General features: G+C 41.7%; 1 protein-coding gene across 2 annotated transcripts in view; it reads right to left on the reverse strand.

Moving 5' to 3' along the window:
* usp24 (ubiquitin specific peptidase 24) overlaps positions 1-21290 on the reverse strand; it is a 70635-nt gene extending 49345 nt beyond the window's left edge. Inside the window, exons 1-5 of one of the 2 annotated variants that reach the window (XM_053614849.1) lie at positions 20777-21290; positions 1905-2073; positions 1758-1825; positions 1494-1637; positions 286-408 (exon numbers count right to left, since the gene is read on the reverse strand). In XM_053614849.1, the coding sequence (XP_053470824.1) occupies positions 286-408; positions 1494-1637; positions 1758-1825; positions 1905-2073; positions 20777-21076 (804 nt within the window). In that variant the 5' untranslated portion in view covers positions 21077-21290. The remainder of the gene's footprint in view (positions 1-285; positions 409-1493; positions 1638-1757; positions 1826-1904; positions 2074-20776) is intronic. The other variant, XM_053614850.1, reaches the window with a different exon arrangement.
* Positions 21291-21970: the final 680 nt, after the last annotated feature.

Consider the following 21970-nt stretch of genomic DNA (forward strand, 5'->3'; position numbering starts at 1 on the left):
TAACTCAATTCATTGTTTCAGGCCATAGAACTGTGCCTGGTGTTAACTGTAATAACATGCATAGGACATTAGAAACTAATCCAAACTTTGTGTAAGATTAGGCAGAAATATAACCAACAAATATAAACAGACAACTAAATAACAAACTAAATACATTCAAGCACACACATGAGTAAAACTGCTGTAATACACAACTCACAAGCACACAATTCACTCTTCCTTTACCAGGACAGATTTATCACGTGGGTAAAAAAGCAAACACACTTTCTGTAAGATCAAGATCACCTTCTGGTAACTGGAACTGGGAGAGACGGCAAACATGCTGTCTTCCCCAAACACCTCGGCCCAGTTCCTCTGACTCGCCTTCATACGGTTCTTAAAGTGATACTCGTTATCGGGGTTAAAGGCCTGCGAAACGAAAACAGACACAGAAGAGACGGTCACATGTGTTTAGTAAGTGCACTACGGTGAGACCCTGTAACATTAGAAGACGACAAGTCACTGATCTTTTATAATACTATGATTGTCACAGTGTACTCGGGTGCTTTTTGAGCTTTTGATAAGAAACTGTAGAATCCAATATGGATGTTTAAGCTTCTGTAGAACTGATAAATACCACTGGGTGTTAAATGGATTCATTTAGCAAGACTTGTACCAATCATTTAAAGTGCATTCCCGCTTTAAAATTAGATCTCTGTACGCTCTAAGAAAAAGAAAGAAAAAAAAAAGCTTCCTTGTGAAACCTTATAAAATCTTTGATAAATGATGTCACAATAAAACGTTTCTCACACGTAGAGGGTATAATTCCAAAAACTGGAAGCATCTGATTCCATGTTAAACTTTCTGAAGGCCTTACAGAACTCTTTAGATCTTGGCACGATGACGCCACACACCCCGACAGCAAAGGGAGACACCAGACACTAGATACGAGAGGAGTATAAATACCCCTGCACCCTCTTAGCAGGTTCTAATCCCTGGCACCCGATCTTCAACACCTGATTCTAATTTTATGGATTTGAAGGTGCGATAAATGTAGGGGTGTACTTACTTTTTCCATGAGACTGACATGCTTTGTCTTCATTTAAATTGTGAAAATTACTACACAATGTCGATTATTTGATAGAGTGCATCACCTTTATTAATAGGCACGGTTTCAAACAGGATCAAATGTTTGCTTGTCCAAATATATATTATATATATATATATATAAGTTCCACAGGGTGTACTTACTTTTTCACATGACTGTATGGGTGTGATCAAGTGTGTTTATCAGAAAGTAATCTGCGTGTCAAGCAGGTAATGGATGTCGGAAATGCTGTTAAGTGAAATATGTATGATAAATGAAATGCCATGACAGCACTTCTCTATGTGAGGCCATGATGTGGAGACGCTAACAGACACACGACAAAGGGCTTTCATGTCTGGGTCAATGTGTGAGAGTGTGTGTGTGCGTGTGTGTGCGTGTGTGTGTGTGTGTGTGTGTGTGTGCTCACCATAGTGAGTACTCCCATAAGGCCAGTAGGGATGGGGTCCTGTTTGACCCTCTCTGCCACTAGATCAACTAGCAGCATCAGCATGTTGTAGATCCCCTCATGGATCTCTGTGCCCCACTTATGCACTGCACTAGACATCAACAACTGGAGAGGAACCGAGAGCAAACGTGAGCGAGAAAGAGAAAGACAGGCAGAGCAAAATGAATCCTAAAGGCTGTTTCGCGTGATGTTAAGCGTCATCTTTTCCTGATCTATCGACCGCACCTTTTTGAAGGCCTCGGGCATGCATCTGTCCATGAATCTCTTACAGTTCTCATCTGCATCAGCCAGGCCTGTCGACACAAAAAGAAAGAGATTACGATCAGACGTTGCTTAATCTGATCCACACCCTCACACACACTGCTGCCATACCCATTCTGGCGAGGCTGGTGGAGGCGATGAGACACTTCCCGAGCGACTCCTCTCTCTTGTATGGGATTGACCAGTGGTCCGTGAACACCCTGCTCTCCAGCTCATACAGGTTGGTGGTGGGAAACTCCATACTGCCCCCTGAACAGTTCCCATTCTCATCATTCGCCCTCTGAGACACACACACACACACACACACACACACACACACACACACACACACACACACACAGAGCAAGGGAGAAAGAGCAAGATTACATTGAAGTCATATAGGCCAAATGATCATTTACAGGAAATTTATAAATAAGGAATTTCATCAGTTATGAATCTTTTGTAATGCATCGTGTTTGTACGCTTCAGTCACATATTTCTGGGGCATATTTTTTTTGCTGATAGTTAGTTGGTAGCGGTGGTAAAATCTACAAAATGAATAACAGTTATGTATAATGAAGAGTAGGTAAAAAAAACAGGACTCCTATATTTTTAAGAAGCTCAGAAATTGGGAGAAATGCAAAGGCAGATTGGAGAGAACATTCTGCTCTGCTGTTAATTAGCAAACTGCCTAATAGCGAACATCACCAAACAATAAAACAGGGACGCATCAGTCTCTAGATAGTAAACATACCCGTAAACGTGTGTGTGTAAGTGACATGGCTGTACTCGTGTGGTGCTCTGTGCAGGAACATGGCTTGCGTGCACACAGCTGTTGTTCCACATCAGAACTTGCTGACTCCGCAGCATTGCTCCTCATGAAAAACACGACACTGTCCGAGTTTCCTACGCCTCCAGCGTGCTAAAATGGCACCGAGGACGCTTTCACATATGCAGCCTTTAATCCGTGGTGGGTTTTTCTGTCCAAGAGCATCTCAGTGACGTGATCTCAGTGGACTTCCATGGAAACCCGACCGCAGAGAGAAAGTGATTTGGTCCAACTGCAACCCAACTGCAGCACGTCAACATAACACTCTGTATAACATGAGCTGCAGGCAGCATTTTATTATTATTATATATTTTTATGTAGATGCGAGCTGTTAATCTGAACCATGAGGCACAAACTGAGCCAAATGCTGTCCATAGAAACGCCATGTGTTTTGGATAATTGGAACAAAAAGAGAAAATAAACACTGAACCCATACACAAAATGTACCAGTCATTGATGTCATTATTTAGTCATTTATCTAGTGCAGACTTCATGCTTAGGGGAATGTTTGTTGTTGTTATTTCTATGTGTGTGTGTCAGAGGTCTTGTTCACCATTTTTCTGACCAGTGATTAAAAGCTGTATGAATACGGTTTCAGCCAGACCCGCCCCTCAACCGTCGTTCGTTTTGTTTCAAAGGTTGTTTTTTTTGCTGTTTAATTAGGAGCGGTGTGAAATCAAACAAACCAAATCTGTGACTTTTGCTTGAATTTGGCAAATGAACAAATGGATCAGTCTGTACAGGATTTCAGGGAGTTGTTCTTATTGCGATCGTTGCAGCGTTTTCCCCACAAAATGTGTGATGCAACTTGGAGTTTTTGTGCTTTTTTTTTTTGAGGAAAACTACTCGAATTGGCAAAATCACAATCGCACAAAATTGTTTTGCGCGGTCTTTCGCAGTGATGTCTGTTGGTAAATGAGACCTTTAAGCTGTACTCATGTTCGATGCATGCGAAACGAAGAGGGCTTTGGCTGAATGCGTGTTGTGATGATGTCACATGACGTGTCTTCGCCCAAACCTGCGGTCATTTTGGAAAAATAAAGTTTTAAATTGCAAGCTCCTCGGAATATTGCGGAGTTTGCTTGATTTTGCGTTCCTTTCTGTGATGGAAAAAATCCCAAAATCCTAGAGGGAGTAATAAATGCTTAGCAACTCTGGTGATCATTTGTTGGGTGATGCTGCATTGTTGTTATTCCTGTGAGAAGTCAGGGAGTGTGTGCTACACATTAAAAGAAAAGACACTTTCCGATTCAGCTTTTCCCCCCCAGTGGCTTCATGGCCACGTTAATGAGAAATCCGGTGCAGAATTATTGGAGATAACAAAAGAGTTGTAAGCCGTAACAAGAACATCAGACGATGCTCCATTAACTGATCAGTTCAACAGTTAAATATTCAGTGCCATGCCAGTAAACACCACCATCAATCGGTTTCCCAAAATCCAGCAACACTGGATAGTTGTAGGAAACCTGAAATAATTTTCTTTTTTTCCCCTCCTTAAATTAGATTACTGTAACATTATTAAACGAGCATGCCTTCAGAAACATGCAGCTCCTTACATAACTTCAGGGAAATAACATCCGTCAATCATCTAAATAATTACATTTCCGGGACATCGCTGGGGCTTTTAAGGGATTTTTAAAAAAAAAATGAAACCATGGTAGAAGTGAAAGGAAACCAAAACCCTAGCTTGTCAAACAAGTCTGACAAACAACATTTAAAGAATAGCACCAAGACCAGCAAAATGCAAAAAGGCTACTACACAAATTAAAATAAGAGAGCACGGCTACGTCCCAAACCGCGTACTTACCCATTATATAAAAGGAGTAATACATGCATTTCAGCTACTATATAGTAGGCAAGTACGTGGTTTGGGACGTAGCCGTGCTCTCTTATCTTAATTTGTGTAGTAGCCTTTTTGCATTTTCCTGGTCTTGGTGCTATTCTATAAATGTTGTTTGTCAGACTTGTTTGACAAGCTAGGGTTTTGGTTTCCTTTCACTTCTACGTGGTTTGGGACGCAGCCCACGGCTTCAAGCAGTCGTCTATTTGCACGTATAGCATGACAAATAATTAACCGCACTTGAAGCTTTCGTAAAATTAAAAATGAAACACCCAAAACTGTATACGGTGCCATAATGAAGACGAACTGTACGTCGATACGTGAAATTCTGGAGGGAACGTCGGACGGCGTGGCGTGGGGACGTAATGACGTGTTACATTAATCCATCTATGATCTATAACATGTAAAACCTGAACATGAAAGGAATATTCTAAAAGTGACTCATGTAAACACCTTAAATCACAATATTGTCTTATTCAGAATAAGGTCCATTATTAGATTATTGCTGTCCATGTAAACTTAGTCAGAGTTTTTAACCCCTGTGATCACTAGCAAGCAAGGAAGGATCAGATTTATCTGTGGTTACCGCTGACTATAAAAAAAAAAAGGGAAGAGAAAAGAAACAAATGCTGTTTCAACATAGACAGATATCCAGGTGTCAAGCTTTACTGTGTCTAAACAAACCTACAACACACCCACAAAATAGAAACTAGGTGCAACATTGGTGACCCATCACCTTCACCTCACCACACCTGGTTGCGTGGCTGCTTTTATAAAAGACAAGAAGAGCTTGAAGCTAATGACACTGACACGAACGTCTCCGCCACCAACTAGTCTCGTCCTTCTGGTTATTAACTTGTACGCGTCACATATCTTTAACATATACTTCAAACAGGAAGGAAGTTATTAAGGAAAAAGATCTTGCTAACATTTGACCTTGACCCTGTTTGGAGCAATTCCTACACATAATTAGTTCATCTGCTGGTTACAATGATAATTCCATATAAATCCTTCTTGAAACATCACGCTAATGAGAATCTCGGGTGGATGGACGGACAGCCCGAAAACATAATGTCTTCAACACCTACTGTGGTCGTGGAGACATAAGTGTCTATAGGCCTAGATGATGTTTAAAAACATAGAATAGCATGACATACAGTCCCCATCGAAACTATTGGAACGGCAAGGCCAATTCATTTGTTTGTGCTGTACACCAAAGACATTTGGGTTTGAGACCAAAAGATGGAGATAAGACGAGAGCTTAGGATTTCAGCTTTTATTTCCTATTATTTATATGTAGATGTGTTAAACAATATAGAACATAGCACAATTTGTATCAGAGCAAAAATACTGGAACACCTGACTGACAGGTGTTTCTTGTTACCGAGTGTATCCTGTTAGACTGATTGTTTAAACAATGAACAGTCCTAAAGGCTGCATTTGTTGTTAAAAAGATAAGCCAACATGAAGACCAGAGAGCTCTCTATGGGAGAAAAGCAGGCCATTTAGAAGCTGAGAAAAGATGGGAAATCTATCAGAGGCACTGCACAAACACTGGACATAGCCAATACAACAACTTGGAATGTCCTGAAAAAGAAAGAATCCACTGGTGTACTGAGCAACGGACACTGAATGGGTCGGTCAAGGAAAACAACAACAGCTGATGACAAACATTGTGAGAGCTGTGAAAAAAAACTAAAAACAAGTCAGTGACATCACCAATAACCTTCAGAGGACAGGTTCCCTGTTTGATCCTGAACTCAGGTAACTCTCTGTGTAGAGCTTTGCATGATCTCCCAGTGACCTTATGGGGTTCCTCCCAGTTCTCCGGTTTCCCCCAGCCTCCAGTAGGTGGACTGGCTACTATAGATTGCTCCTAGGTGTGAATGAGTGTGTACATGCTGCCCTGGATGAATCCAGGATGTATTCCCACCTCACACTCGGTGTTCGTGATATAGGCTTCGAAAGTACCGTGACCCTGGCGAGGATGAAGTTACTGAAGATGACTGAATGAACGTGCACTAGATATTGTCATGTTGGTCATAAACATAGCGACAACAATCAGTGTATGTCACATCCTTTTTAAAAAAAATTTATTTACAGAAGTCCCACTAACTCCATAGCCCAAAAGACTCTTCTACAGAGACGGCCATTTAAATTCCAGCTCACATCTGCGGAATTAAGCAGCAGAAATGTACACGCTTCAGTCCTTAAAATGATAATGACTTATGCTCTATATTTGTCCCTTGTTAATTATGCATTGACTCAACAGTGTGGGACGGCGGCATGTCAGCCTCCATCAGAGCTGTCTCAACTTGTCTCACTCGGGAGATCAAACTGTGAGCTGCTGAAGTCTGATAAACGATAACATTCAGCTCTTGGGTCTGTCCTGTCACAAATGCAGTATAAGGACAGTGTAAACGCATACCTAGCTTTTCCAACAGGTCCAACGTTTTAAAATGGTGGTCTAGAATCACATGCCTCTACCCTCACAGCCTTAATATTCTAGTTTCCATTTTATTGTTCAATTGTTTTATTGTTCAATTTAAACATTGCAAGGGGTCTGCGATATGACAAATATTACATCACAGTACACATTTGTAGGACACATGAGCACAACACAAGTAACTAGCGAACTGCTGGCAAAAAGGAAGCGCTGCATTAAAGGTAAGATTTGTGGGGGAAAAAAGGTCTCGAACGGTTAAAGAGTTTGGAGTTGAACAAGATTTGAATTATTATTACGTCCAGCTTTATTATAAATTATTATTATTATTTCCAGCTTCATTATAAATTATTATTATTTCCAGCTTTATTATAAATTATTATTATTATTTCCAGCTTCATTATAAATTATTATTATTTCCAGCTTCATTATAAATTATTATAAATTATTTTATTACTTCCAGCTTTATTATAAATTATTATTACTTGAAAATAAAAATAAACATGAAAATAAACAGCCTTGAGCACTAAAGTAAGTGTTGTGAGGATGAAGTTGCAAAACCCATAAACTTGCTTCCAGCAGCTTAAAAACTGCTTAGTCAGTTTCTGGGATGAGCAGATATCAGAATTCAGCAACCTTATATTGTTGACATTCTGCAGAACAAACACCAGTTAACTGATACTGCCTTGGACATGGCGTGCGCCTGAGAGGTCTGAAAACTCCTGCGTTTGCTGCTAGGAAGCTACATGTGTGCCACACACACACACACACACACACACACACACACACACACACACACACACACACACACACACACACAGGCTGGCCCTCGCTGCTCGGTTCTCAGCATGCTGCATCACACAAAGCACTGCATGAAGATTCACCCCTCTTTAACTTTCCACATGTTGGAACGTTACAACCTGGAACTGAAAACCACTGAATCGGGATTATATCTTATGTCGCTTTATGAGATATAATCCCAGTTAAGTCCATTTCAGTTCCAGGCTGTAGCATTACAACATACGGGTAAGTTCAAGAGGGGTGAATACTTATGCAAGGCACAGCTCATGGTTCAGCTCCTGACCTCTGTAGGCTGATTACAGAACACTCTTAACTTCCGCGGTATGAAAACCAGCGTTACGCCACAAATGTTGTTTCATGAGCTGGAACTAATGAACTCTGCATCATGAATAGCTTCCAGAAACATGGAGTGGCGAAAGCGTTCTCTTCCTGGAGCCCCTTCAAGTCAACCTGTCGTATAATTGTGTGTGTGTGTGTGTGTGTGTGTGTGTAACAAAGGGTATAAGAAAAGCTGTGCTTATACAGCACAATGGAAATATGTGTGTGCTAGTACTACTTTTTGGCATGTTATAGTGGTTGTGTTACTGGTTTTAGCAAACCATTAAGTCATTTTGAAGATCTGCAAGGAATAAGACACTAAATTATTAAAGTGCATCTCTTATGGTTTGGAAACGTGGCTAATTTTGTTTTAAAGGTCTCATACAGTAGATTTAAACGTATACAGGGTCAAAAAACATTTTTGCTCATAATTCAACCCCCCCCCCCCCCAGTGTCACAAAGGACTCGTTAAATGATCCACTCTAAAGGATTCATTCTAAACTCCTCCTTTTAGAGAGCATACGCTGCTCTATTTGGTCAGATGTCCCAGTCTGTTGTGATTGGTCTACTGTCAATGTGTTTAAAAAAGGAAACGCCCACTACCATAACGAGTTTCAGCTAAATTCAGCTAAAAGAGTTCAGCTGATTCACACCGGGTGCTTCTCGGAAGGGTTTGTAACGCGTGTAAGACAGGAGTTACGATCCACACCGGCTGTGTTAGACGGATGTTTTTTACTCCCGTACATAACAAGCATAAACATAACAAAAATCCACGCAAAACACACTTTCTACATGCTGTCAACTTCCACTCAATTCAGGCGCAGTACATACACCTCTACACAACCCCCCATCTGAAACCCACCCACACACACACACCCACAAAACCCTTCCAGAACTCAGAACAGCACAACACTGAATACTAGTGAGGACCTGCCTACATCAATCACTGACTATACAGTTAATATTAAACATCACACTATGATGAAGTTAAAGGATAACCTAGTTGAAAATAAATAAATAACCTTTTCAGGCCAAATCTGATGAACAGATGCCTCTAGCAGAGCCTTTACTGAAACTTCGAACAAAATCAACAAAATATCTGCTGGTGTGAAAAACACCCTGACGACCAGAATTCAGAGGCGTTTCTATGTACGTGTGTTTTGAGTTTAAGGGAAGCCACAGCGCTGCACACACAGACTGCAGACTATGTTTAGATGGTGGTTGTGGTTCCGTGACACCTGTGATGCTTCTGGAACTGATTGAGTGGAGCAAAATAAGAATATATGCGTGTGTGCGTGTGTGCGTGCATGCGTGCGTGTGTGCGGGCGCATGTGTGTGTACTAAGGGTGAACCAAACAGCAGGATGTTTTTGAAATTTTCTGAGCTCTTCACTGATGTCATGGTGTCTACATGATGTTTTGAAATTAGAATTTAAATACAATAATAATATTAATAATAATAATAATAATAATAATAATAATAATAATAATACAATGTGACCTTTATGACATCAGTCCGAGCAGGATTCAGCAGAGGATTTTTTGTGATCGTTGCTTCCAAAAATGCTTGATTTTGCTTGGGCTTTTTACAAAAAATTGCCATGCAACTTGTGAGTTTTTGGTGCTTTTTTTTTGTGGAAAACTACTTGAATTGGCGAAGTTACAATTGCACGAAATTGTTCTGCGCGGTCTTTCGCATGTGAATCAAAGAGGGCTTTAGCTGAATGCGCGTTGTGATGATGTCACATGCAGTGTCTTGGCCCAAATCTGCAGAACGTCTGCGGTACTTTTGAGACTTCTGGCTCCTTTAAATATTGAGGAGTTTGCTTGAGTTTGTGTTCAGTTCTGCGAGGGACTGCTATTTGGGCACTTGATCATTAGCAGGTCACATGATCATAATGTGTGTAGGCTGTAGCTGTGCTAGGAACTCAATATCCTGCCTAAAATCCCCTCAAATATGTTGCCATTTTAAACATTGTCCATATTTTATTGTTCCGACCGCACCGGCGTGTATATTTCTGAGCAGAGCTCATGTTGAGAATGATATAAAGAAGCGCGCGCTTAGTTCAGACTTATATATACACGGCCTGTATGCTCAATTTTTTTTCTTGGCCAGTTCTTTCCCACCAATCAGCTCTCCCCATCATCATGAGAGGGTGAAGGACATCACACGCTTCCTCCGTGACACGTGAAGCCAACCAGCCGCATCTTTTTGAACCGCTGCCTCACAGGGAGGCGTAACACCGTCTGAGGAAAGCGCTATCCGCCCACTTCTGCATGCATGAGCTCACAGGCGCTGATGATTGGCTAGTGGTCGCTGTGATTGACAGGTACGCCATCCCACGACAGATTCTTACTCAAACACCAACTATGCATCTGGCAACATTAGTGACAAGGCAGTGTTTGGATGTTGGAGGACGCGCATGTCAGGACACTACAAATGTAACGTGTCCCATGACACCTCTGTACGTGCTTTGAGTAAGCAGGTCACTGAGCCTGCTTCTACAGACACAACGTACTCAGCAAATACACAATACGAGTGATCTTTGCTCAGGTGCTGTATTATTTGAGTTGGTTTTATGCTGAGACATCTGTATTGTGTGTCACTACGATATGTGTATGTGTGCAGTGTGTACTGGAACATCGAAATCTCAGTCTGTTGCTGTTTACCAGAGCGTGGCCTTGGGAATAGTATTGCTCCCTGCACTATTTATAGCCCCGAGACTCGAGACCTGTGACACCCGACACAAACGAACGCAGCTTCGCAAAACACGCAAGCAAACAGACGAAGCTAGATAACTTCAAATAATCAAATAAAACTGTAAATAAATAAATAAATAAATCAGCTAGCTCTCTGATGGATTTTTAAAATAAACAAATAAATAAATAAATACTCTGAAAATTCCTACAGCTGAATTTCTGACACTTTGTCCAGCTCGTGTCTGATTTACACCGTGAGGCGGAGGGATTTTTTTGTGTCGTTCTGTACAGAATGTTCCAGCATGGAGACTTTTGGGACAGTCTGTACAGAACGACCACCGCCTCACGGTGTACATCAGACAATTAGCAAAATGGCTTCCAAGATGTTTCATACTTGTGTGTATATATTTCCAGACAGCCGTTAAGAATGTCTATGACAAAAGAAAAACCTACTGAAAACATTCTCGAGGCTGGACCTGGAAGCTGTCGTAAGGTTGTGGTGGACTTTAACAGGAAACATAGCAAGCACATCACACACACACACACACACACACACACACACACACACACACAGTTACCAAATTGGGAGAGACGACCATGTGTGTTTGCACAGAAATGGCTGGATCATGTAGAGGATGTTTCGTAAATAAAGTTCACTTTAAAAGTGTTCATTTCCCCTATGTGTGGAGATTTCTAGAACACTCTGTATACCACAGCCTGCGAGTCTCAGGACTATAAAATCCAGCATGGAAAATATGCGATTCAATTTGTGCCAAAAGTATTGAGCGTAACTTTTCAAGAAACGAACTACAATACACGACGTGAAAGAAGAAAAACGAGCGCTCTGAAACTGAAAACAGTGGACTCGGTGGAAAAAAGGTAACCTGATCTTCAAATAAACAGCGTTCTATTTGAACGGTTGTCTAAGCTTCCTTTTCGCTAATCACGGTTTATGAACGAAGCTTACGACCACCATTCTGACGCAAATCTCTCTGGCGCGTGGGCGGGGCTTAACACCGATTTCCTCTCATCGGCGAGTGAGCTTGAGAGAAAGGTACGTTCACACATGCAGCGGCTTGCGGTGACAAAGTGACCGGAGATCATTCGCTTTCAATGAGATCTGGCGGCATGAGTGATTCAACGTGGGCGTGTCTGGCAACACGACAAAGTTGAACTTTATGCAAGTTTGGAGAGACTTGGTGCAGCGACGACCAATGGGAGTGAAGACGTGATCCGTAGCCACCCATAAGCTAAACTGGCGCTTGCGCTTTCGCCGCAGAAAGAGCACGCGCTGCTTCTCCTTCATTTCGCACGATATGATGTACATATACACTGGTGAACTTTATACACAAACGTCAGACTGTTGCATTTCAGCTGCAAGAAAACTGATCTGCTGTCAAAAGTGGAATGCTAGTTGCGCCACCCACTGATCAGTGTTACTACGGTAACCAGTAACAGGAACGCCTACTGGCGACTTCGTAGTACAGCGAGGGGCGACTTGCAGCGATGAAATCACTGTATGTGTGAGCACAGCTTAAGAGTGGGTTTAAATGTTTCACCTAGAATAAAAATATCATGATCTCACGGAATTAATGAAGAACACAAAATGTGGTCATAATTTCCCGGTAATACAAGGCTAGTGTAGGCTAGTGTGCATGTTGCGTTACACGTGAGAAACCCGTCAAGCTAGCTAGCATATTTTACAATGGACAGATTTGAAGAGCGACATGGACCTCCACCCTCCACTTGGAAAGCGACTGCGCGGGCATGTTGTAGATTTTATGAATTGGAAGGACAAAGAGAACAAGAGGCGTGCCGTGTGCGAGCGCCGTCATACCGAGGAGGAGTATATCTGGAATACGCCAAACATGACGTTTCCGTCTGGAGTTGGAGCAAAACCAGTCTGCTAGCTTACCTGCCAAACAGGAAATCTACGAGTAAAGAGGCTAAACTTCCACTTCATTCAGAAAGTTTCGCTGCGAATAAAACTCGGAGCCACTGCTGAAAACCGGGGCTTTCTGAGCTAGAGCTTGAAAAAAAAAAAAAGATGGATAGAATTATAAAGAGATCAGAAAATAGTCATGATGACACCTTGTTATTAGAGCAGCTCTAAATGCCACAGCTTTTCGGACCAGATGGAGAAGGATGACTGAGTGGGCTAGAAAACCGCATACACAATGTTCAGGGAGTATTATCAATAATGATTAAAGAAGCTTAAAGAGAAAGAGAGAGAGAGAGAGAGAGAGAGAGCGAGAGAGACAGAGCGAGAGAGTTTGGGAAACAGGCTGGGACTAAAATAAGCTCCATACAGGTTTTTCTGTGTACGCTGCATCTTTTAAAGCCGGGTTAATGTTTTGCTTGTGAAGAGATGTGACAGTTTAGACACTGGGCTGAGTAGCAGAACGGCATATTCTCTCTGTAGGGTTGTACGATATACCGGTACTACAGTAGTATCACGATACTAAAGCTTCAAAATCCCGCCGACGCCACTGTATTGTTGGAACAGTAGTATCGTCAATACGGTAGTACCGTAAGTAATGTAGAACGTGCGGCACTTAATACTATTTTCACTAAAACGACACATCCCACTGCTTTCTCCGAATACACAACGGTTAGTGACACTTCATTTAACCTAAATTCTTTACCTTAATCTTTAAAGACTTCCTGTTTGCTACCAAGAGAGCTAATGTTACGCTAACTGCTGTGAAAATAATAAAATTAGCCATGTTTGATTTGCTTTTTCACGCCATGCCAGCTTCTATGGCTATTTCCATGCGAGAAATGTGTAAGGAAGTCTGTATAAGGTTTTTAATCTAGTTTTCTCTAAAACTGCGTTAGGTTTGACTTTATTGTTAACTGTACAGAAAAGGGTTAAGACCGGTACAGTCTATTAAAACATGTTTCAAGGATAATGGATTCTGGCAGAAGGTACATGTTGGTGAGTCTTCTCCTAATATTAATAACGTGTGTGTTGTCCCAGAGTGAGCTCTTCCACAGCGAGTGGAGACGACCTGATCCCAGCCATGTGAAGACAGAAACGTTTCTTTTGCCAACGATGGGGCTGATTTCATGGAGTGTGTTCATGGTGCACTGGTCCCACTCAGTTTGCCCTTTGTTGTTAATAAACAAGTTCATTATGGGCTTTAGGTCAGTGGTACTGGAGGTATTAGATCCACTCAGAGTGCCTCTTTTGCAGCAGTGTCTGCTTCTTCATGCCCATGTTTGCTAGTAAGTGAGCTAATGTTACACTAACCGCTGTGCCTAAATACTAAAAGGTGCTTGAAGTTCTTGCAATTGGCTTTTTGAAATTTAAGTACTGGAAAACCTTGAAAATAGCCATTTTCTCTCTAGTGGTGGAGGTTTGAATTATTAAAAGAGTTGGGGGCGTGTCCGGAAGAAAACATGCCGGAATCGACGGATGCAACGTCTGTAGTCGATGGTGAATTCGCTGAAACTGAATGTTTATTTGTCTCAAAAGCTGATTTCAGTTCATTGTGCATTTGGTAAATGCAGCAAGTTATTGTCAGACTTTTTTTTTTTTTCCATTTACAATAAAACAAAGCTAATCGCCTGCACAAAAATACGATAACATTGTACAATTACGATATAATATGTACCATAAAGTTTACAGTGGCTTCATAAATTGATTAAAAACATCAAAACACTAAACACACCTGATGCACATTCATATTGCGAGTGTGAGAGAGAGACTGCGAGTGTGAGAGAGATATTGTGAGTGTGAGAGAGAGATTGCGAGTGTGAGAGAGAGATTGCGAGTGTGAGAGAGAGATTGCGAGTGTGAGAGAGAGATTGCGAGTGTGAGAGAGAGCGAGAGAGAGTGTGAGAGAGAGCGAGAGAGTGAGAGAGAGAGAGTGAGTGTGAGAGAAAGAGAGAGAGTGTGTGTAATTGGCTCAGTGCAGATGCATGGACGTGTGTGTGTGTGTGTGTGTGTGTGTGTGTGTAAGTGTAATTGGCTCAGTGCAGATGCGTGGACGTGTGTGTGTAAATGTAAGTGTAATTGGCTCAGTGCAGATGCGTGGACGTGTTTGTGTCTGTGTAATTGGCTCAGTGCAGATGCGTGGACGTGTGTGCGTGTGTGGGTGTGTGTGATTGATTCAGTGCAGATGCGTGGACGTGTGGGTGATTAGTCCCGGTGTAAAGTTTCGCTCCTCCACTCAGAGGGCTCAGCGGTGTCACTCACCCAGAAGCCGACGTGCTCCGTACACCAGAGCTGAGCGTTCAGGGCTAACGTTCCATCTGCCAAGTGAATCTGCTAGCATGCTACTGTGTGATCGGCAGACGTATCGAATCAAGAGCTTCGTACTGAACAATGCGATATTCCGTATCGTTAATAATAACACCCCTGGTTATTACCTTATGTTACATGTCCATATCTTTTTAGCTGATTTAATGAATAATCTGCACCCAGAACACGGGACTGAGCAAGATGCTGGAGCTTTCACTCTCGAATCACTTTATGGTTTCTCCATAAATACACAGCCACCACGCAGAGCTTACAGGTCTCCCAAATCTAAGCGCTACTCTGGCAGCCATGTGAAATGTTACACCATATTCATGGTATACGCTCATGTGACAAGCATCATAAGACATAAATATCGACATCCATTCGCTGTACCTTATTATTATTATTATTATTATTATCATCATCATCTATACCTTATACAAGCATAATATGTACCAAAATAACCACAACATTTTCTCAATATGGATATTACTACATTTTGACTAGAGGTTGTAACTCGTAAATCCCGACCAGAAAAAAACTAAACAAACAAAAGGCCCCCACAAGTTCTGCTTGCGTGGTCTCCTCAACTCAGAGTTCCTCCGAGTCCCTCCGAGTTCAGGATACAAGGAAGGAACGAAGAAAAGAAAAAAAGAAAACGACACGGCTCACAAGTCCAACACTTCCCACCTCAACCAATCAGCATTCGTCTGATGCGCATCACCACAGATTTGCACAGCACATTCTTGACATTTTGCATGCGTGAACGTCACCTCCTCTGTACACCTACAATGAAGCAATAAGGCACGAGCAAGAGCGCGGTTAAACCGGGCACACACTGGGCACGTTCGCTGCGGTACAAATCCGAGCGCGATTGTCCTCGGTCAAAATCTTTTTAAGATCATGAGAAACATTCGTTCAACTGTCCCCAAACTTTTGACAGGTAGTGTAAATAAATAAATAAATAAATAAATGAATAAATTTTAGTGCTATCATGCGCAGCAGATATTATGCTCAGCGGAGGACAGCGTTCCCCTGCCACTCATGGTACAGGGGTGTTATGGGAACTAATGATGCGGTCATTGGCTAAAACACATGCACAGGTTAGTTTACTTCCTGAACAAGTGCGGACCCGAGTACGAGTTGCGTTCACGGTCGCGGGAATCACAGCACAGTTCCAGAGAAACCGAACTCAGACCACCTCCTACAGGTAGTCTCGGGTTCGGTACCTCGGTGCACTTCCCAGTCCGCATGACAGCTTTCACATGATCGATTTTTCATGCAAACCGTTCTCTGTTTCGGATTAAACTGCCAGTGTGAAACCTCTTGAATATCGGCATGTCTGTGATCCGGCCGTAAGCAGGAGCGCCGCGAGTAACCACAGTCGTGCCGATATTCAGTATCGTACCATATTGCTTTTATAAATAATGTAGTAGGGCTGCAACTAACGATTATTTTCATAATTGATTAGTTGGCTGATTTTTTTTTTTTTTTTATTAATCGGATTGGGGCGGGGCAAACTTTCAGTACCATTTTTTCCTTTATTTAAAGTAAAATCCACAAACTGAGTGTTACAAATATAAACTTCAGACTAAAACTTTGCACAACTGTTCCCCCCCCCCTCCACCACACACACACACACACCAGACTATATATCATTCATTTAGGACTGTAGTTTAATTCCGTGCTTTTTGTGCATCCATAAAAAATTAAGCATAAACACTTAGTTTATTTTATATACAAGTATATAAACAGTAAACTGAAGAAAGTCAGTCTCAGTGACTCTGGGTATCTGCTAAAGCTAGCGGCGTCACATTACATGCGTATGACGTCATGTGCCATCGACTAGGAAGCGGCTTTCACTTCCGGTTAGTAAAAAACCCGCTCATGTTCCATTTGAGATGATATTACCTTTCTAAAATTCATACACTAGACGATGGAGTACATAGTGCATAGTGTAAGTGTATAGTACTTCATTTGGGACACAACTTTAGTATTTACTCTCTGCAGCATGTTTTCAGAACAGAAGTAATGTAGTGAGTAAACACACCCCGTGCCGCGTGCAGAACAACTAATCCATAATGAGATTCGTTGACAACGATTTTCATAATCGATTATCATCAATTTTATCGATTAGTTGTTGCAGCTCCCTAATGCAGCGTTACAATTTCCCTTCACTTAAACCAAGACGCCTAAAACCTGTCCCAGCATGACAATGTCCCTGTGCACAAAGGCAGCTCCATGATCCAAATCTAAATCCAAAACCTAGTGGAAAGCCTTTCTAGAACTGTGGAGCTTATTATAACAGCAAAGGGGGAGTGAATCTGGACTGGGATGTTCAACAAGCACTTATGGGTGTGATGGTTGAAAGCTGAAAGTGAAAAAGCTCAGAATTATGCAAGTCCTAAAACATGATGGGGCTGTTATAGTAAAGTAGTGACGGGGTGATGTGACACGACTCAGCAATAATCCAGAGTGGATTCTTTCCCTATAACACCACGTCTTGTAGTGTTATAATCCTTTCATACTACAGCAGTTCGCCCAATGATTGGCATGTTGTGCTTTTGCAAACAAGTTACTTCCTGATATCAGGCACATTATATCAGCTATAAACTCTAGCTGGGCACATGGTGGCTTTGTGGTTAGCACGTTCACCTCACACCTCCAGGGTCGGGGGTTCGATTCCCACCGTGGCCCTGTGTGTGCGGAGTTTGCATGTTCTCCCCGTGCTGCGGGGGTTTCCTACAGGTACTCCGGTTTCCTCCCCCAGTCCAAAGACATGCATGGTATGCTGATTGGCGTGTCTAAAGTGTCCGTAGTGTATGAATGGGTGTGTGAGTGTGGATTGGCACCCTGTCCAGGGTGTACACCCCCTTGTGCCCGATGCTCCCTGGGATAGGCTCTAAGTTCCCTGTGACCCTGAAAGAAGGATAAGCGGTATAGAGGATGGATGGATGGATGGATGGATAAACTCTAACTCCCTCACCAGCTTCTGCTTGTTGTGTCACAGAAAGTCTTCCATCCTCAACACTCTCTCATGACAGAAAACTTCATCTGATTTAAAATAAACCTGTGATTACAGACAGAACGACCATCAGTGCTGCTGCTATAAAAATAATAATCACTCAACACCGTCTGACCAATCAGAATCAAGAACTCCACAGGGCTGAGGTATAAGCACATAAACAAACTAATAACTGCGATATGAATACAATTACACCTAGTGTAAAAGAGTCAGTAATAATGAGTAAAGGCCAAAGTAAGTCTTAGAGCTGTGGATTTAATGATAAAGTAAAACTACTCTTTCAGAACACCTGCTATCTTTTTTCATTACAGTTAACAGGAAAATAACAGCATCACACTGCTGCTGGACAGACGGATGTGTAGGTGATCAAATATAGACACGCACACCCACACACATGACGGTGAGATTTCTTCACCAACCTAGTGAAGGACTAAACCGGAACAATGTGTTAATGCCAGAGTTGGGTGTAACGCTTTACTGTAATCGAATGACTTTCTGATAACGCAGTAACATAACGCATTACTTTTTACATTGATGTCATTTCATTACAGTTACTGATGCCAATAAAATTACATTACTTGCATTACAAATTTATTGTTAAGAAAACAATATTAAGTAAAATGCATGTTTAAAATAAATCACGTTTTGCCCTGAATATCTTTTCTTTAGCCCTGAATAATTCTCCACTTGGAGCGGTTTGTCACTACATAACTGAACATCAGTAAAGGAAGAGCGCCTGTAATTTTATATCTTCAATGAACGGAAGCGAGACCAATCAGACAGGGTTTACAGGAAAATATGTGGAAATACTCGTGTCTTATTGGCTGACAGGTCTTAATTCTGCCAAATGCTAACTCACGGTCAGTGTGAGGGTCAGTTTTTTTTTTTTTTTTTAAACCAGTAAAGGGACTGAAACTGAAACAGTAACATCCTCTGATGCTGAGCAGGAAAACAAGGTGTGTAAATGTCTATATGAGTTCCAGTTTACGTGAACATGAAATGAGCAGAGCATAAGGAAAGATAATGTACTCTGCACGGTACTGTAGCGGCTAAACCCATACAATGATAGCTTAACTCTGCCTCCCCTTGGCTAGTGACACCAAACTAGCCTAGTTAGAAAAGTTTTATATTTTATCAGTCTGGTAGTCCTACAAACAGTGACAACACCCGAGGAAAGTTTTATTATAAATCCAACTTTTTCTGATCATGTCATACATTGACATGCGCTAAAATTACTGAAAGAACAGAGTTTCACTTTGTAGTGTATTTTTGTAGGTTTGACAGGTTTTGAAAGTATTGTAAAAGTAAAGTAATTAGTAATTGATGTCTTTTTACATGCAGTAATCACTAATGTAATCAGATTATAATTTTACATTTACATTTATTCAGTTAGCAGATGCTTTTATCCAAAACGACTTACAAATGAGGAAATGCAAGTAAAATCCACACACCCCAGATGGGACTTTAAAGTAGTAATTAGTAATCTGTACTTTTACTTGTTTTTGAGTAATTTACCCAACACTGGTTAAAAAAAGTTTATGAAAAAAATTTAATAAGATTTGAATTTTGAGCCCGCCCCTATTTCCAACTATGCTTACTAAGCTCCGCCCCCATGAACTTATGATGCTTCAACTAGAGCAGGGGTGTACAGATTTGTATATTGGATTTGAAATCAAAAGGGGTATTTACATCCAAACTAAGCGAACGGTGTAAGATTTAAGGTAACGTTCACACATACAGCGGCTCAACAAAGCGACCGGAGATCATTCATTTTCAATGAGAGCTGGCAACTTGCAGCGACATGAGCGACTCGATGTGGGCGTGTCCAGCAACGTGACAAAGCTGAGAAAAGTTGATGCAGCAACTACCAATGGGATAGAGAGACAGTAAAGTGCACGTGATTCGTGATCCATGATGCTGCGTGCGAATCTGAAATGTTTCCTGAACCCAGACAGTCCGGCGCTTGCGCTTTCACCACACGGCAAAGAGCTCACACTGCTTCTCCTTCATCTCGTACAATACAATGCACATACACACTGCTGAATTTTATACACGTACACTCTCCCTCCATCATGTTTCATTTTAGCAGCAAGAAAACTGATTTGTTGTCAAAAGTCTAATGCTAGTTGCACCACCCATTCATAAATGTTACTATGGCAACAAGTAGTAGGAACGCCTACCTGCTACTTCATAGTAGGGCCTGTGAACGCAGCTTTACAGCACTATTTATATGGGAGTGTCTATAAAAATTACTCCAAATATAAACAAACGCTCCGGACCGGAAGGAGGTTTCAAGTGGTTTTTTTTCCTCCCCCAGCTAAGTAATACACTTGTTCTGAGACAATGGTTACTAATTAAACTATTAATTTTTTAATAATTTCTACATAATTTCCCTCATTATCTGTACGGGGAAGAAATTGAAGATATTGCCCATTGCACCTTTAGCTAAATATTAGCCTCTAGGACTGAAGAGCCTTGAAAGGATGACTAGTTACTACTAAAACACCCTTAAATACATGTTTATAGCCCGGGCTTTTCCAAGTGCTAGTCGTTTTTAGCGGATTTGTTTAGATGGAATATCAGTAAACATTTCGACTGCGATGTAGTTATTAGTTATTCTCCACACCGGGCCACGCAGCTCGAGTCCAGCCGGAGTGAACATCACACACTTTCCCTCCAGCTTCTGACAGCAAGGCTGAAGAGCTTCCTTCTATACGAGCTTGTTAGCTTAGCAATGCTAACTCACTGAATAATTCCCTCCAGGGAAATGACAGGAGCTGTGCAGGGGAGCAGCTTTCGGTCTTACCTCGCTTTCTACAACATCGTGGTAAGCGGGAGGAGGGTCGAATCCACTGCCGCTTCCGCTGCTTCCGCCACCGCCGGTCCTCCCGCTGGTGTCGCGGTCTCCGCTGGGCCCTGAGCCCGGGCTGGGGCCGCTCTCCATCGGCTCATAGCCAAAGCCGAGTCCGGGGCTCTCGTTGGTCAGGAAAGCCACGGCCTCGTTGATGTCGTTCTTGGCCAGACGTAGGGCTTTCCGAATGGCGACGGGATCCGGAAATCCCATGCACAAGAGCGTCGTCATGTGCTGCTCTTCTTCGGTCTCCATGACTCAGCTGTCTCGATTCTACAGGCTTCAGTTAAGGAGGCGAACAGCGGCGCAGACCTGTGGCTCTGCACGCCGCCATGTTTACAGTCCGCGCTGCCCTGTCACGGCCGACTCGCATCGTCACGGCTAGAGAGAGCGATGAGGAGGACTGCCGGAAACGGGCTGTGTCCCAATCCGCACTCTAGCGCCCTACACACTCAATGTCAAAATAACACCCCACCGTCGGATTCCTCATAAAACAAAGTGAACTCGTGGTTGCTTTTATGCAGTTATTCGTATCGCACCATGTAGTTTTTAAACATATATATATATTTTCAATAATAAAAGTACAATTTCCAAATGTAATACATTTGTATACAACTTTTATTACTCATTGACGTGTTTAAATATGTTTTTTTTTTTGTTTTGTTTTTTTAAGTATCATAGACTTTTCCCCCCCTGCATGTAGTACATCACTATTGGTCTCTCAGCATTTTTTTTGTCATGAAAATATTTCTGCTAGCAGGAGTTTGGAGGCAAAAATATGTGTTATTTATGTGTTTATATTAGATAGATGTGGCGAGTTTGTGCACATTTACCGGATATTTTAAGTATGAAAATCACCGTTACACAAAAATAAACTGAGAAGTATATTTTGAGAAAAATATAAGTTTTTTATAAGTAATATTTTGAGAATTGTATTTATTTGAAGTGGTGGAATGTAACTAAGTACATTTACTCAAGTACTGTACTTAGATACAAATTTGAGGTACTTGTACTTTACCTGAGTATTTCCATTTTATGCAACTTTATACTTCTACTCCACTACATCACAGAAGCAAATATTGCATTTTTTACTCCACTACATTTGTCTGACAGCTTTAGTTACTAGTTACTTTTCAGATTATTATTTTT

Source organism: Ictalurus furcatus, chromosome 25 (genome assembly GCF_023375685.1).
Source record: "Ictalurus furcatus strain D&B chromosome 25, Billie_1.0, whole genome shotgun sequence".
Classification (NCBI taxonomy): domain Eukaryota; kingdom Metazoa; phylum Chordata; class Actinopteri; order Siluriformes; family Ictaluridae; genus Ictalurus; species Ictalurus furcatus.